This window comes from Tarenaya hassleriana, unplaced genomic scaffold (assembly GCF_000463585.1).
Source record: "Tarenaya hassleriana unplaced genomic scaffold, ASM46358v1 Cleome6, whole genome shotgun sequence".
NCBI lineage: Eukaryota > Viridiplantae > Streptophyta > Magnoliopsida > Brassicales > Cleomaceae > Tarenaya > Tarenaya hassleriana.
Window position 1 is genome coordinate 2,483,643 of NW_010968505.1, and position 17,189 is coordinate 2,500,831.

The window sequence follows — 17,189 nt, forward strand, 5'->3', positions numbered from 1 at the left end:
ATATATATATATATATATAACTTAGCAAGCCCATACAAATCTTTCAACCCACCAAACACCAAAGGCCCAAATCCCAAACTCAGAATGAGTATTTGGATTTTGGACTATAAATCTTCCAAACTACATCAAACACCAATCCATCAATTTGATGATTTCTCAACATTTCAATTTACCAAAGACCGTGTGTTCATATATGCCTTCTGGTTATTTTCGTGTTCATATGGAAATCAATTCAAAGAAAAAAGCGTTTTGTGCTTCCACCTCTCTAATTTTAAGATTAATCACTTAATGAAAACGGTTCCAATTTGATTTCTCGAGCGAATCATTCCCTTCACCAAACTATTCCCACATTAGTTTCAGTTCTTTCTTCAAATCATAACTAACTATTCTTTTATATCCAATCAAGATTCGAGTCTCGGGAATAAATATTCACTGTATTTCTCCGATCTTTTAGAAAATTTAGTTGGACCAAAAGATCCCATAAACTTAAAGATTATAAAAAAAAACTATTAGTTTTTCTTATATTTAATAGATATAAGATGAAATCTCTTAAGAAAAATTTTAAATCAGAATAACAAAAATAATAAAACGACAAAATTGTAAGGAAAAGGACGGCAAGTATGGGCGTTAAAGCCGAAGTGTACGGAACTGTAATAAAGTCCAGAAATCCCTTCATCCCCTAAATCCGTCTACGTTCATTCTTCCCCTTTTTATTACACCCAAACACGTTGGAATTCACTTCGTTTTACAAGAAACGGACAATGCTCATGGATTCTTTCCCAAGAATCACAATTTTTCTTTAGAAATATCTGGAAAACTGACCCCAAGAACAAGCAGCGTTTTCTATGCATTTCCTCTTCAGTTCTGAGATTATCCAATTTGCTCGATCGTACCCTCCTGAGATTTCTTGTTTCCGGTATGTTTTCCTCTTCTTCGTTTTTGTCACTGTTTCTCGGGTCGGATTCTGGACTCTCTGTTTCTCTCTCATTTTCTCTCGCTTTCTCGCCATCCAAACAACACCTCGTCTGGACCTGAAAACTCAGAGGTTTTATTATGCGCTCTGATTTCCGGTTTTGTTTCGGTTTGCATGTTGGTTCTATCATCGATTTTGGTTCGGTTAGATTCTCTTCGGTTTTTGTTCTGTTTCTCTCTCATTTACACACCGGTAATCTAAGATAACCGTCTTCATCTGTTTTGGTTATACATTCATGGTTATGACTTTCGTATTTGATATATCCAATCCGAAACCGTTAAAAACTGAAAATTGCTGCTCCGGTTATGTTCTTAGACCGGTGAATTTCACTCGGTTTGCAAACATTGAACCGGTTCATAAAATTGCAGGAATCAGCCTAACACAGAGATGGTGTTCTGGGTATTTGGATACGGCTCACTTCTCTGGAACCCGGGATTCGAATACGACGGCAGGATCATCGGCTTTATCAAAGACTACAGACGCGTATTCGATCTCGGTACCACGAAAAAGCTTGAACCTTTCAACGTTCTTTTCGTGTTTCGGGTTTCACCCGACATCTAAAATGGGGAGATCAGATCAGATCATATCAGATAATCAATGTCTGTTTTATTTTTGGTTATGTATAATTTTCGGCAGTCTGCATTGATCACAGAGCATCCAGCAAGAATTTGCACTTTGGAACAATCCGAAGGAGCTATCTGCGTAAGTGTCTACATAATATCCAATCTGTTTCGGACATTTACCGAAACAGAAATATGAGATTGATCAGAACTGAATCATGGGGTTTTGGACAGTGGGGAAGCGCTTACTGTGTTCGTGGAGGACCCGAGAAGGAGAGATCAGCGATGGAGGTAATCTATGCATCTTGCCCTCTTGATCTGATTCACAAAGGAATTCCGGTTTTCCTCTGTTCCACCTGATTCTTGAAGCTCAAGAGATTAGTGTTTGGTCTGAGATTGCTTGTTCTCGTTGCAGTATCTGGAAAGAAGAGAATGCGAATACGATTCCAAAACCCTCGTCGAGTTTTACACCGTAAAAACACATAAAATCGCATTGGCTATGTTAAATGTATTCGGGTTAACATTCTCAATCGGATTTGGTTCTGTTCTCGTCCTCTGCAGGAAGCTGATGCCACGAAACCGATCTTGACCGGAGTTATAGTGTATGTTTCCTTCTCTCTTTTTTATCTATTTGATGAATTCGCCATTACTCCATGTGAAATCAATATGTTTTCCTTTGCAGGTTCACGTCGACTCCGGACAAAATCTCGAACAAGTACTATTTAGGACCAGCTCCGTTGGAGGAGATGGCGAGGTACAACCAAATTTCACCTGACTTCTCTGTTCTTTTATCACAAAAGATTACACAGATAGACGCAAGAACAACACTTCGATCCAACTATACGTTCAAAATCTGGTTCGTTTTTCAGCCAAATCGCAACGGCGTCTGGACCTTGTGGGAATAACCGGGAGTATCTTTTTCGGCTGGAGAAAGCAATGCATGACATTGGTAAGAACACGTTGAACAATTTGTAAAACAAAACACGATTTCGAGACCGAATCTGACGTACTTTTGGTTTTGGTTTCTTCGCCGGCTGTCGTGGTGGATCGCAAAAAGGGCACGAGGAAGAGTACGTGATCGAACTGGAAGGTGCTTGTAAACGCGACAAAGGAAGCAAGAACGGTTCCTTCGACTGCGTCTGCGACCGCAAAAGGGGCAGTCAAACGGCAAACGCATCTCCCGGCAGCTGAGCTGCGTTTGCATCGCGAAACCATGGCGGTCGCGGTGGCAGTTACGAGGGATTCGTAGGATTCACTTTTGAGCTTTTATCGTTTAACTGGTCAGATAACCAATAGACGACGAGGATTTAACACTGTTTTTTTTTCTTCCAATTTTTTCTTAAAGTCGGAAACTTTATCTGAAAATTAAAGTGAAAGTTTGAACCTTTGCCAAGAAAAACTAACAGTACTAAATAAAAACAAGAACAAGGATTTCATGTGTGGGCCCCGTTGTTGACCAACTGGTAGAGATCAATGGAAAGGCTTTGTCCTAAGATTGAGCAGAAGCATTTAAAAAGAGATACAATGTGCAAGAAAGTGACCTAGAAGCAGCTTCTTCAATGGCTTTTCAGCCATGGCAGAGAGCTTGACACATCTCGAATCTAAACTGAAAATTGCTGAAAACGAGAAACACGAAAACGCCCACCAAGAGAAGTCAATCGAATCGCGAAATCAACGGAAACCCACAAAACCTGAAGCGAAAAAGGGAGCACCTTTTGTCAATCAAGGCGTCGGGAGAGGAAGCCGTCCATGGTCGAAGCCGATCGGAGTTCGCGGGGGTGACTGCTGGTCCGATCTGAGAGGCGATTTGGGGACGAAGATGGATTTGACGGAGATGGGTTCCGGGTGGAGAATCGAGCGAGAAAGGGGATTAGGGTTTCTTAAGATTCTTCAACTCAACGGGTGATGATGATGAAATCGCTGATTTCATTTCATAAAAGTTCGAACACAATAGTGTCTCGTCAGATAGTTATACTCAGACAGTTAGGAGGTTGTTCTTGATCGTCAACATGAGTTTTCCGACATAGCCATTGAGTAAAATGCCCCCCCAGATGGGTGATGAAAACAAACAGATATAATATGCATTGCCATATATATATATATATAATCTTATTGGGGCTTTAGTTTTATTTTTAATACTATTGGGGCCATATCATCATATTTCAAAATTCAGAGGTTTGAATTGAAAAATTGGAATCCTGGAATAATTAGGAAGAAAATCCGACAAAAAAAATTCGGCCCAATTTAGGTATATTCTCCTTTTCCTTTTTGTTTCGATTTTTTTTTAATAACGGAAGATCCCTAATTGCTGCTCTTTGGACGTGCTGATCAGGTAAACCTTCGGTATGGGAGCAGCTTTTTTGTTTCGATTTTTATTTTCATAGATCATTTTCATTAAGGGAAAAACGTTAAATATCTATCAAACATTATCAATTCGAGAGGAAATGAAATCTGTGGTACTATTTTATATTTTTACTCTTTTGGTGAACTAATTGACGATATTATGCAAAAATTGAATCGATATTAATATTAAATTGAACGCCAATAAGGATTTTTAACACTTGATTTTGTTATAGCATGATATAGTTTTGTTCAAACAAAAATTGATATATTAGAAATGATACTTTCAGCAACAAATCAATTCGGAGATGGTTAATTTTAAATTCCATATTGATCTAATAAAAGATAATTAGGAATCTATACACTAAATTTTGGTATATTAGAACATACTTTAGAAAAATAAAAATAATATCTGTAATATATTTATTTATATATTTAGATTTTAATATTTATTTTGATAGCTGGTCTCTATTATATATTTTCCATTAAAACGAGCAAAATCTGTTGCATAGTATTAGTCAGTAACCAAACTATTAAAAAAATAAATATTTTGACAAAGATTTAAACATGAGATTTTAAAATAAATCATCTAATTTAGAAATGTAGGAGGAGGGCATGACCGTGGACGAGATATCACCGGCGCCGGGAGAACAAAGGTTGCGCCGGCGGTCAAATCTACCGGAGAGGGTGCCACGTGGCAAGATCATAGAGGGGAAAGAATGATAATGAGATATGGTGGTCGCTTCCCCATCTGATTATTGCTTGGGCCTCTAACCACGGACTCTTCCACATTTATTAAATCCGCTTAATATTTTCTTTCTGGTTCCGTCCTTCACATCCCTCTCTCTCTCTCTCTCTCTCTCTCTCTCTCTCTCTCCGAATTTCCTGAGCAGGTCAAATACTTTTCTCGTCTTTTCCCTCCATTTGCTCTCTCCCTCTCTCTCTCTGAGCTCTTAAGTGAGGTTTCGGGTCTGATGGACGGAAGCGGCGCGTACAACCCACGCACGGTGGAGGAGGTGTTTAGGGATTTCAAGGGTCGTAGGGGCGGGATGATTAAGGCCTTGACCACCGGTAATTTTTTTTCTTTTTTTTCCCACTTCCGGTCCAATCCTTCGCTTTTCTGTCTGCATCTGACGTTTTCTTCGTTTTCCCTCTTATGGAATTCGCTGTTTGTTTATTCATGGTTACGCTTTCATTCTGGGTTTTTTGGGAAACTGACTGTTTTTTGTCCGCTTTTTGCAGATGTCCAGGAGTTCTACCGACAGTGTGATCCCGGTTAGTGTTTTTTTTTTTCCGATGGGTTTCTGGTTTTCCATGCTTACGTAGATGAAAGTTGCGAGATTTTTTTTTCTGAAGATTAAAATTTTCATCTCGTTATGTTTTTTCAAACTGGTATGTCGGGGTGAAGAATTAGGGTTTTGTGGGGTTTCCTTTGGTTGTGAAGGGAGTGTTTCTTCAATGGATTTTTTGTTAGCTTGACTTTGAATTGTTTTGAAACGAATTAAGTAGGAGGGTGGGTCGCGGAGACAATGATGGATTCTCTGTTTGACTTGGTTGAATTCAGTTTTTAAGTTCTGCTTTTTGAATTTTTGTTTTTGTTTTTGTTTGATAATTTCTGTCCAAAGTATCGTTTTGGGTTTACCCCGAGGTGTCTAGCTTTAGCATTTTACCTGAGAAATATTTACTTTGTAATGAAAGAGCTCTTGAGTTGATTCCTCTGGCTCGGTCGGAGTATTGCACTCTGAGGTTTCAACCGCTGCTTAAATTGGCCAATGATGCACATTCGGCTCCCGATTCTGTCTTCATGGAGAGGTGTTGTTTTACGTCATTTTGGATGGTCGATTTTCTGAAAAGGGCAGTCTGATTATTCCTTGATTTTATGAAAAGACTATACGAAGATATTATCGATATTCATTTCGATTCGAGGAATACCCAAAATGGTTTACTTCCGTATATGCCTTAGATTCTTCTATTGACGTGTTATTTGGGCTAGTAATCTATGAAAGAACGTGTGCTTTATGTTGTTGTTCTTATGCCTATTTGGTCTCACAGTGTTATTTCCTCATTTGCCTTGTGGCTTGTGATTACAGAAAAGGAGAACCTATGCCTTTATGGACACCCGAATGAGCATTGGGAGGTGAATTTACCTGCTGAAGAGGTTCCCCCCGAGCTTCCGGAACCTGTTCTCGGCATCAACTTTGCCAGAGATGGAATGCAGGAGAAGGATTGGTTGTCTTTGGTTGCGGTCCATAGTGACGCATGGCTTCTTGCTGTTTCTTTCTTCTTTGCAGCTAGGTTTGGATTTGACAAAGCTGATAGGTGAGAGACATTCTTCACTCAACCTTTTCACAACTGGAATCTCTTCTGTCTTGTCTTAGTTGTCTCGGTCCTGTTTTCTCTGATTGGCTGCAAGGGAAGTTGAAATATTCCACGCTTCACCGCTTTTCAAGGACTTGTGTCTCTCACTTGCCAAATTGATCTTTATGCAGCTTTTGCTAATGGGACTAACACTCCTTTTTTGTTGTTGCAGGAAACGGCTTTTCAATATGATCAATGACCTCCCAACTATATTTGAAGTCGTCACTGGCAGCGCCAAGAAACAGACAAAGGAGAAATCTTCAGTATCCAACTTTAGCAGCAACAAATCCAAATCGAACTTCAACTCCAAGGTAAGGGGTTTGTTCCGCCGCATTTCCTATCTACGCCTTAATGCCAAAAATGTAGTGGCTTCTTATGGCATGAGCTAACTGTCCATTTTTGGTGTGGGTGTGACAAATCTGATACGTCTCTGCACAGAACATGACAACTTGTCTGCGTCAATTGCACTATTCTCATGCCATGTGACTAAATGCTCATTCTTTCTTGATTTTCCTTCTAAACCTACAGCGTGGGTCAGAGTCACGAGGCAAGTTCTCCAAGCCAGTGACCAAGGACGAGGAGGAAGATGAGGGTGTGGAAGATGAGGAAGATGAAGAGCAAGGGGAAACACTATGTGGGGCATGTGGAGAGAGCTATGCGGCTGATGAATTCTGGATCTGCTGCGACATTTGCGAGAACTGGTTCCATGGAAAGTGTGTCAAGATCACACCAGCGAGGGCTGAACACATAAAGCAATATAAATGCCCGTCTTGCAGCAACAAGAGGGCTCGATCCTGATCATAGTGTCCCATCTTTGTTCCTCGCCTTGCCTCCCTGTGTATTCCTTTGGCATGATGGACAACTAACTCTCTGGTTTAGATCAGGTTTGTTCGTAGAGACATGTGATTTGGTAATGGTAGGCTTAAGTCCCTTCTCTCTTTCAGCATTAAGAAGCTAAGTTAGCAAGCCACAGGAAATCAATCGCTGGCTTAGGAAAACAACAATAGAGCTCTCTGGCTGGAAACGGTCTGGCCAAATTCTTGTCAATGGCGATTGAAGGAAGGAACCTTGTGTTTATATATTTCCAAGTGTTTGTTGCTCTGTCTTGTGCTGTTTTATGAGGGAAGAACACATTCTGTAGTTTCAGACTCACCCATGGAGCCGGTTTTGGATTCAGAGACACCACAGGTTGCTGATGCGAGTTACAGGGCTGTTCCTGTGATTGGTCCGTTCACCGGATTAGAACCTGATCTGGTGTACACTTTGGGATTAGGGTGTTGGGTTTTTGTCCTGAAGGGGTTAATTAGCTTGCCGAATGACAATGGAAAGGTAAATGTTCATCATTGGTCGGATAGGGTTTAGATTCTATTCTCAAGGTAAGATGACAAGTAGTTGTATCTTGTCCGGTTAGGGTTGTGTTTGACTTTATAGGTCATTGTTTGCATCATATTCGCAGTTTAAGATAGGAGTCATCATGGTGTAAGCTAATCGTCTTCAACTATAGATCAGGTAAGGATATGTGGGCACTTGATCTCGTTCCCTAGCGTTTCACAACTTGACTACTTGGTCTCGATCGTGTGAGGAGCGTATATCCGAGTTTTCGGGTGTTCACGGGTCTCTCACCAGGTCGAGGTCGCCTTCTCTCTCCCTCTCCCTTTGGCATTGGATATTCCATAGATTCGGGTGCATGCGCTTAGGTCAGGTTGGTATTTGATTTGTGGTTAGAATTGGATGAAAAATTGATCATTATCATCATCACTCAGCTGGGTTTGATTTATTACATTTAACTATGCAATACAAGAAACAGAAACCCAAAAGGACAGAGCACAAGTGCTTGTTCGTCATCATCTGTCATTGTACTCGTAGGTTGTTGCAGACATGGACATGGAAACCCATCTTGGTCCTAACCCTCTGTAACAGGCCTTTGAGCCGAGAGAGACACCGATATCTTCCGTCAAGGCCGACGTAGCGTCTGAGTCCGGACCAGAATGATGCCCACCAGGCCGCGTTTGGTACTCATTGGCCCGTCTGCACTCAGAATCCTTCCGAAGGCATCCATCCCATTTGCTGCACTCATGTTTATAGTATGTATACGTATAGGAAAGTTGCAGGAGAAACGGATAAAGTGTTGGAATATACAACTGTAAAAAAAAGTTGTACGATTTAGAATTGACAAAGATTAATTCGTTCTAGAAAATCACGTTGACACAATAGGATTTACTTTCGGACAGTTGTATTCGGTTCCAAATTTATTTAAAATATTATATTTCTACTCAGTTTTAAATTACTTTTATATTTATTTTGACTGACGAAATTCGATTTATTTTGATTTTTTATGAATCTAAATAAAAACTGAAAGCCTAATAGAATTTGTGTTTTTTATTAGTCTAATGTCATTCGATTTATTTAACGTAAATTTTATGGGTGGCCCACATGCTGCAGATATATGTATATCAATCCATAGAATCTTCCTCAGGCTTCTTTCGAATTCTACACAGAAAAATCTAGAAAAGCCTCAAAAGTACCACACCCTCTCCACTTCTCCAGAAATCTCCAACCCACGTATATATATATATATATAGTATATACGCATATGTCCGTATGCACGCACAACACAGACTCGGAGCAAAAACATACAGCAAGAAACACCAAAAGGCAATGGATTTCGGAAGGATGATGATGGAATCGCCCATATTCACAATCCTGGAGGACATGCTAGACGTGCCGGAAGAGCACGAGAAGACTCGCAGCAACCCGTCCAGGGCTTACGTGAGGGACGCCAAGGCAATGGCGGCCACGCCAGCGGACGTGATCGAGCACCAGAACGCGTATGCGTTCGTGGTGGACATGCCCGGGATCAAGCCAGAGGATGTCAAGGTTCAGGTCGAGAACGAGAACGTCCTTGTCGTGAGCGGAGAGAGGCAGAGAGAGAAGAAAGAGGAGAAAGAGAAGGAGAAGGAGAAGAAGGAAAGTGGGGTTAAGTACCTGAGGATGGAGAGGAGGATGGGGAAGTTCTTGAGGAAGTTCCAGTTGCCGGAGAATGCGAATCTGGAGAAGATAACTGCGGTCTGCAATGATGGGGTTTTGAAGGTTACCGTGGAGAAGCTTCCTCCGCCTGAGCCTAAGAAGCCGAAGACTATTCAGGTTCAAGTTGCTTGAGCTCTTTTCGAAACCCTAGCTTCTGCTATGGTTTTATGGGTTTTTATTATGCGCGTGTGCGTTGTTTGTGTGTGTGGGGGTTTCTGGGTTTGGGTTTGGGTTTGGGTTTGATGTGATGTGAAAAGAGAGAGAGATAATGCGTAAGAGAAAATGAATAAAGGTTGAAACTTTTCTGTTACCCTTTTGATGTTCCTCTGATCCCCTGTAGCAGCTGCTTCTTACGAGCAAACAGGAAGAATCACCACCGAATGTGAATTAAGAAATTTTAGAGCCTGGGTTTCCGAGTTGGTTAAACTAACATTGGATCTGGGGGGATTTGTACGGAGCATAAGCCAAACTCTGAACATACACCAAATCTTTGCAGACGACAACATAGGGTATTGCCTGAACAAAAGGATGCCATAGCAAGTGATGCAGATCAATGCTGTAAACAAGAAGAAGAAAACCACAACAGAAACCAAGTATATGAATCAGTGAAAACAACAGAGAAAATAAGAGATGGCATAAGTTAAACCAAATTCTCATCCTAAGAAGTACCAGTAAGCTCGGCTCAGAATCGAAATGGGATGAACGTTGAATTCGGTTCATATTCTTCGAGCCTTGATGATACGAGAGCAAACAGACATTCACCATTTCCCCAAATTCAAGAGCAGAACTCAAAGATCCAAGTGGAATAACCCGAAACTCAAAATTTGCTCGGGAACCAAACAGATTCCTAAGTAAAATCTTGCAATTGATCGTCTCGCAGACAAGAGAGAAGGTTGCGCGTTTGTCGCGAAGAGAAGAGCTGCAGACGAGCGACTTGAAGGCAACGGCGAGCCGCTCGGCGTCGCAATTGAGAGCGAATCGGAGAATACTCTCTGCTTCTCTTGTAGCGAAGGAAGCTGATCTATCGGCTCCGGAAGTGGTTCTTCGCCGGAGATTTCCCGGTGGCTCGCGGCGGCGCGTTTGCTATTGCCACGCGCCATGACTCTTCAGAGGGGAAACCTCCCAAATCTTCAACCATCTCGTAGACGGAACGTTGGGTGGGGAGCTCTGAAGAAACGCACCGTTTTGAACGTTAGGGAACTCGAACTGAATAAATATCGAGACGAATCTCCAAACGGCCGCCTATCTACAAATGCTCCCTTCAAGGATGGAAAGCGCGTTGTTTTTCAGCATAAGACCGGTGTGATGTTCTTGTATTCAATTAACGAACGGCAAGATGTTCTTCTAATAATATTATTAACACGATTTTTTTTTCTCAACAATTTGTGGATTCTATTCTAATTTCTATCCGATTACGTATGTTAGTGTTACTAGAACAAAATAATTTAATAAAAAAATGAAAATAGTTTTATACATATATATTCCCGTTTATTCTAGTAATATAGATTTTGTTATAATAAAATTATGCTGACTTAACCTTCTTTTACTTTTATATTCTATTATTTTTTTCATTTTGGAAATATAAAAATTCCATTTTGAATTATAACGGCTTAAAACATGGTATTATTTTGCAAAAATTACTATGATTAGAAGCTAATCCCTTGAACACTATACAACCTAATTATGACAGAACAATAGCCTTCAAAAACCAGAAAAATCCCTGATTAATTTTAAATGTAAAATAAATTATTTTTCATAAATCGAGGTTTGACTTTTTGACTTTTGACTGAAACAGAGGTATTTATCTTTATATTATAAAGGGTAATTTTATCCATATGTCCTATATTTAGTCCCACTTGATCTAAAAATAGAACGGGGAGAAATGACAGATTTCACATAAAATCTGCCTCCCGCCATTTTCTCTCTCTTTCGTGCTTCTGAAATTGTTTTCCTCCATCCTTCTTCCGCCATTGACGCGCAGGGCAAGGCAGAGAAAGGAACAATCAGTCTCGTTCTTCGCCATCTCCTTTTGATTCCTCTCTGTTCTGTTCTCTCCTCGTGTCGCCGGAATAGCTGTACCCGGCGGGACCGAAGTTTTGCGGTGGCTAGTTTTCGGTTGCGTTCTTATTATCCTTACTCTTCTTCCATCCTCTCCGTAGATCAATGATGTCTCCGCTGTATTCGTCTGACGACAGCCACTCTCCGGGAAATTCGACGGTCGTCGCCATCGACAAGGACAAGAACAGCCACTACGCCGTTCGTTGGGCGGTAGATCATCTCTTCAACATGATCAACAATAGCAACATTATTCTCATCCATGTCCGTCTCAAAAACCCAAATCGTAGGTACCTTCTTCTCTTCAGTCTCCGTGACCCTACTGGGTTTTTCAAACTATCGGAACGAAGCATCCATTTGGGTGTAGAATTATGTCAATGTATGTTCTTTTCTCGTTTTTGGTAACGCTGCCGTGAATCATGATGTTGTTGAGAAATTTTCAGACGGAGGCAACGGGACGAACCGAGAGAATGAGGACATGTCCAACCTTTTCGTTCCGTACAGGGGATATTGTGCCCGGAAAGGGGTGAGTTCCTTCTTCTGTCTCACTCGGGCATTTCATCGAGCACTTGGTATACTAGATTTCGTAACGGAAACTTAACCCTTTTCCTCGTTTCTTCAGATTCGTTTGACGGAAGTTGTTCTTGAAGACACCGACATTGCGAAAGCAGTCTTGGATTACGTGAACAAGAACCTGATAAACAGTCTCGTGCTGGGAGGGTCGTCGAAGAACCCATTTGCGAGGTCTCTCAAGTTCAGTAAATCCCATGACGTGCAAGCAAACGTGCTGAAATCGGCACCCGAGTTTTGCTCGGTGTATGTGATCTCTAAAGGGAAAATTCAGACAGCCAAAACAGCTCAAAGGCCTATTAGCAATACCGCTGCCCCTCCTCGTGTACCGTCTTCTGGATATGTTCTCCAGTCTTTATCCGACAGCGAGCAAGATGAAGGATCTAGGTACAGAAAACTCGGTTTCTTTCTGGTGTTTTCTTGTTATGGTAGCTGAACTCTAACCTTGAATGAAATAAACGTATACAATCAAGCACATATGTCCTTGAGACTAGAAAGAAAGTGCAACCCTGCATCTAGATTTTGTGCTAAATTCAGTTTTTTAATCTCCTGGAAGTTCAGATGTTGATGTTGATGTTTGCAGATAGTGCTTACTTGGCTGTAACTTTAGGTTGTTATGAGCATAGATGTTTTGATGTGTAATTGTGTATCATTTTCTTCTCTTTCATTACATGGTCACTGAGTCTTGGATGTATCTTTGAGACATTGCAGGAGACAGCGGAATCTAAGGAACATGGCGCAAGAGAGATATCCGCACGATAATACCACAAAAGCAATTCAAGAGAGGCATAAGAGTCCTACAGGAGGGTCATTGGACCTTAATTATGATATGACACAATCTCTGTACCAAAGAAACAACACGAACCGAAGTTCATTTTCCAACGACAATGATGATGGATCTTCCATGATGGGTTCCATTGACATCTCTTCTCAGAATTTAGATTTCATGAACGCGCCTCCTGAAGAACCACAATCTGCTGTAAGTTTAGGCTAAAACAGAACAAATTTCTGAAAATGATGAATCTGAAAAAGTAGGATTGCATCAACTAAGTCTTCGGGCGCCTAATTGCAGAGAGAGATTGAAGCTGAGATGAGAAGGTTGAAGCTTGAACTCAAGCAAACCATGGACATGTACAGTTCAGCGTGCAAAGAAGCACTTACGGCCAAGAAAAAGGTAAAACCTAATAGGTGAACCAGAAGTTTTAACGTAACAGAACTAAGGTTGTATTTGTTGCATCCTAGTACTGATGGTTCTTTGCCAGGCCAATGAGCTTCATCAATGGCAAATGGAGGAAGCTCGGAAATTTGAAGAAGCCAGGCTCGCTGAAGAAGCGGCCTTGGCCATTGCAGAGATGGAGAAGGCCAAATGCAGAGCTGCCATGGACGCAGCTGAGAAAGCACAGAGGATGGCGGAGCTGGAATCGCAGAGAAGGAAGCAAGCTGAGATCAAAGCTAGAAGGGAGGCAGAGGAGAAAGACCGTGCCCTGAATGCTTTGGCCCATAACGATGTCCGGTACAGAAAATACACTATAGAAGAGATCGAAGAAGCCACAGAGAGATTTGCAAACCATAACAAAATAGGGGAAGGTGGGTATGGACCAGTGTACAAAGGCAAACTCGATCATACTCCTGTTGCCATCAAAGTCTTGAGACCTGATGCTGCTCAGGGAAAGAAGCAATTTCAACAAGAAGTAAGTATAATTTGCCTTCGTAAAAAAAAAAAAATCCGGAACTTTTCCTCACAGAGAACATATGTCTCACTTGTATGATATTCCTCCACAGGTTGAGGTTCTAAGCTGCATAAGGCATCCCAACATGGTCCTTCTCCTTGGTGCATGTCCGGAATATGGGTGCTTGGTGTATGAATTCATGGAAAATGGAAGCTTAGAAGACAGGCTCTTTCGCAGAGGAAACTCACCTCCGCTTTCATGGGGGAAACGGTTCCAAGTAGCAGCAGAGATCACTACTGCCCTCTCGTTCCTTCACCATGCAAAGCCCGAGCCTCTGGTTCACCGTGATCTAAAACCAGCCAATATACTCTTAGACAGAAACTACGTGAGCAAGATCAGTGACGTCGGTTTAGCAAGGTTAGTCCCAGCATCGGTAGCTAATAGCGTCACACAATACCACATGACATCTGCAGCAGGAACGTTCTGTTACATCGACCCCGAGTACCAGCAAACGGGCATGTTAACCACGAAATCGGATATATACTCACTCGGGATAATGCTGCTTCAAATCATTACTGCCAAGCCTCCGATGGGTCTTGCTCACCAGGTCTCGAGGGCCATCGAGAAGGGAACTTTCCGGGATATGCTTGACCCGACCGTGCCTGATTGGCCCGTTGAAGAGGCTCTAGCTTTTGCTAAACTCTCCCTTAAATGCGCGGAGTTAAGGAAGAGAGATAGACCAGATCTTGGAAAGATCGTAGTACCAGAGCTTAACCGGTTAAGAAAACTCGGTAAGACCGCGGATTCAGGCCATATTCTCGGCCATTACCATCAGAACCGAAGCCGACTTCCACCGACAAGTCCAAGGTTGTCTAATCCATGTCAGGTACGCGTTATCAATCTGCCAGTTCTGGCAATCTAAGAACAAATCTCAGATTCTTACACTGAATATGTTTGTTTATCTATGTGGATCATAAGGATGGGAAAACTACCAATGAAGACGGAGGAACTGAGCCTGAAGATGCAGAAGCTGCAGCGTCTTAGTGCCAAAGACATTGGCAATAGCAGCAAGAACTATGTTAAAACCCTAGAGAAGAGATGGAGATTACTTGTTTCGCAAGAAAGAGACAGGGGAAGTGCCAGGGAGAAATTGAACAGCCAAACCCTAGCTAATGCATCTCCACAACTTACTGATACATCTCAGAAGCTTCTCGAAGCTTCCACACTTCAAAGGTATATTTGACTATTTCACTTGTAAGTTTTTACTGCTGTAGCATTTTCGCGATCCCGTTGGACTCATGAATTGTGAAGCAACTTATGTCTAATTGTTAACTTGTAAAAACAGGTTTATTTTTGTTTTACTGGTAATCCGAACTTAATTTGAAGATTTAAAAAATTCGTAATAATATTAAATATAAACTAAATAATAACAACTTTTAATATTGTATACAAATGGTTTATATTATCTAATTATTCGTTCTAAATTCTATCTGGTACCACTATTATCATGCCCGTTTTTTTTTTGTATTTTGTATTTATAAAATACTTGTGGAATCCACATGACCAACTTAGAAAGTAAAGGATACAGTTGCAAAGTGTGGAACTTTGTCATTTGTTCAGAATTTATGCCTCAGAAAAAAGAGATTGGATTGTCGATGGAGAAAGGTATATCCCAACTCGTTTAAATTTTAAATCAAAATTAAATAACCTATTTGAGCCACAGACCATGCTTCTATATCATATAAAAAAAATACATGCCATTAATTTGGTTTGATTAGAAATACATATATACAAGTAACACTAATTTTCATGTTTTTTTATATAAAATAATTAAAATAACTACAGCTAATCTTAATTATCTTTACTGTGAGAGAGATGCATGTGGAATTTGATTTTATAAAAATATAAAATCATTTTGAATAAATAACAATAAACAGGTACACGAAAATTAGCTTGGTTTTATAAAGTATAAAGTAATTTTAACTTGATGATATTAGCGTGGTTTTATTATCAATACAATAATATAATTGGGCCAGTTGGCATCACATATAGATATGGATTGTGTAACTTTGATTATATTAACATTTTTAATGTACGAATTAAGAAAAAAGATCCGTTAAAAAATGTATTGCAAATTGTACCATATGATTATTGAGCATAATTAAATAATTTTCACATAAAATCGACATATATCAACAATTACATTCAAACATATATGGGATTGACATTGCATGTAAGATCTTACTTGTCTCCATAGTTTTATATATATATATATATATATAAGCGTAAATGAGGTTGAAACTATATAATACTATTCTTTTTTCACTTTCAAGCATGGCACAACGTTCAAGAAAGCATCTTCATATCAAACCTTAATTAGTCACCTCTCTTTTATATATTCATGTCCGATTTAACATATGAACACGACATAACAAGTAACCCTCACACCCCCGCCCCCCAAAAAAAATCGAGACTTTGGTGGAAATTCACGAGATTTATGCGAATTCAAGCAAATGGGTTTTGAAATAAGGTCATATCTCATCATGGGCATGCTCATGATGATCGTTCCATCATTCTCCCATGCCGATCAAGCAGATGTGACATCCCCTCTCTGCGTCAGCGAATGCGCCACGTGTCCCTCCATCTGCTCTCCACCTCCATCTCCGCCTCAGTCTTCGTCCTCTTCATCTTCATCGTTGCCGCCGTTACCACCGCCATCACCGCCACCGCAGCCCCGCAAATACCCACCGCCACCACCGTCACCACCGCAGCTTTCACCGCCGCCGTTGATCACGATCTACCCCGGACCACCGCCGGCGTTTTATTACTTCCAATCCACACCACCGCCGGAGTTTTATTACTTCCAATCCACGCCGCCGCCTCCGACGCCGCAACGTCCACCGCCGCCGCCGCCGTCACAGACTTCATCCACCGGGAAGAAACCGCCGCCGCAGCCGCAAGGGGGCCAACCGACTTACTCGTTCCCTTACTTCTATTTCTACACATCATCATCGAATGCCTCTGCCGTTTCTTCTCGTGCACCTTGTTCGTTTCTTTTCTTGGTCTTCGTCTTGTATTTGTTCTATACAGTTATTTTTTGTTAGTGTGAAGAAACACACTTATTATTTCTATTGCTTTTGTTATGTATATTTTCTATTAGGTTCTTATGCTACCATGTAATAATTCGTTTGATTTGGTTTTGTCACATTATTAGATTATACGGTCCGTTGATGTTATAAATGATAATCAAATGTTATTTCATATATATATATATATAGGGGTGTCAATAGAACCCGAAGTCCAAACCCGGCCCGAAACCCGTCCGAAAAATTAAGGGCTTGGGTCTAATTAATAATATAGATCCGGTAAATAAATAGACGGGCCGCCCCGACCCGAAAAAAGTTAGGACCGAATCGAGTCCAGCCCGAAACCCACCCCATCCGCCCATTTAGCCCGAAAAAATATTATATTATTAGATTTTTACTTTAATTTGAGATTTAATACCACACACCATTATATAAAAACTTTTATTTGTATGTTTTATATATATATATATATATATTTATATTTATATTCCAAAGCAATTTGATTAATATATATCAAACTTATACTATATATATATATCATTAAACAGTT

The 17,189-nt window shown here is 40.7% G+C and overlaps 4 protein-coding genes, 1 long non-coding RNA gene and 1 pseudogene across 7 annotated transcripts; 5 read left to right on the forward strand and 1 right to left on the reverse strand.

Moving 5' to 3' along the window:
* Nucleotides 1–746: 746 nt before the first annotated feature.
* LOC104799152 lies at nucleotides 747–3,252 on the forward strand (annotated as a pseudogene).
* Nucleotides 2,947–3,599, reverse strand: LOC104799151. The gene is made up of 2 exons (XR_769528.1): nucleotides 3,246–3,599; nucleotides 2,947–3,149 (listed from the first exon to the last, which is right to left on the reverse strand). It is a non-coding gene; the product is annotated as an uncharacterized LOC104799151 (long non-coding RNA).
* A 1,112-nt stretch (nucleotides 3,600–4,711) lies between these two features.
* LOC104799153 (PHD finger protein ALFIN-LIKE 4-like) lies at nucleotides 4,712–7,312 on the forward strand. The gene is made up of 5 exons (XM_010521531.2): nucleotides 4,712–4,944; nucleotides 5,116–5,148; nucleotides 5,964–6,192; nucleotides 6,404–6,542; nucleotides 6,760–7,312. Exons 1-5 carry the CDS (start codon nucleotides 4,848–4,850, stop codon nucleotides 7,027–7,029), a joined length of 768 nt encoding a protein of 255 aa, XP_010519833.1. The 5' UTR covers nucleotides 4,712–4,847; the 3' UTR covers nucleotides 7,030–7,312.
* A 1,424-nt stretch (nucleotides 7,313–8,736) lies between these two features.
* LOC104799154 (17.6 kDa class II heat shock protein-like) lies at nucleotides 8,737–9,570 on the forward strand. Its single transcript, XM_010521533.2, has one exon. The coding sequence runs from the start codon at nucleotides 8,833–8,835 to the stop codon at nucleotides 9,388–9,390; it is 558 nt and encodes a 185-aa protein (XP_010519835.1). The 5' UTR covers nucleotides 8,737–8,832; the 3' UTR covers nucleotides 9,391–9,570.
* Nucleotides 9,571–11,141: 1,571 nt separating this feature from the next.
* LOC104799155 (U-box domain-containing protein 51) lies at nucleotides 11,142–14,901 on the forward strand. Of its 2 annotated transcripts, none has more exons than XM_010521534.1 (8): nucleotides 11,142–11,599; nucleotides 11,757–11,839; nucleotides 11,936–12,270; nucleotides 12,595–12,862; nucleotides 12,956–13,057; nucleotides 13,146–13,574; nucleotides 13,666–14,439; nucleotides 14,532–14,901. In XM_010521534.1, the coding sequence occupies exons 1-8, from the start codon at nucleotides 11,422–11,424 to the stop codon at nucleotides 14,595–14,597; spliced, it is 2,235 nt and encodes a 744-aa protein (XP_010519836.1). In that variant the 5' UTR covers nucleotides 11,142–11,421; the 3' UTR covers nucleotides 14,598–14,901. The 2 variants fall into 2 exon arrangements, with proteins under 2 accessions (XP_010519836.1, XP_010519837.1); XM_010521535.2 differs by having other exon boundaries at nucleotides 11,481–11,603.
* A 478-nt stretch (nucleotides 14,902–15,379) lies between these two features.
* Nucleotides 15,380–16,775, forward strand: LOC104799156 (extensin). 2 transcript variants are annotated; one of them, XM_010521537.2, is made up of 2 exons: nucleotides 15,385–16,361; nucleotides 16,395–16,775. In XM_010521537.2, exons 1-2 carry the CDS (start codon nucleotides 16,067–16,069, stop codon nucleotides 16,655–16,657), a joined length of 558 nt encoding a protein of 185 aa, XP_010519839.1. In that variant the 5' UTR covers nucleotides 15,385–16,066; the 3' UTR covers nucleotides 16,658–16,775. The 2 variants fall into 2 exon arrangements, with proteins under 2 accessions (XP_010519838.1, XP_010519839.1); XM_010521536.2 differs by having other exon boundaries at nucleotides 15,380–16,775.
* Nucleotides 16,776–17,189: the final 414 nt, after the last annotated feature.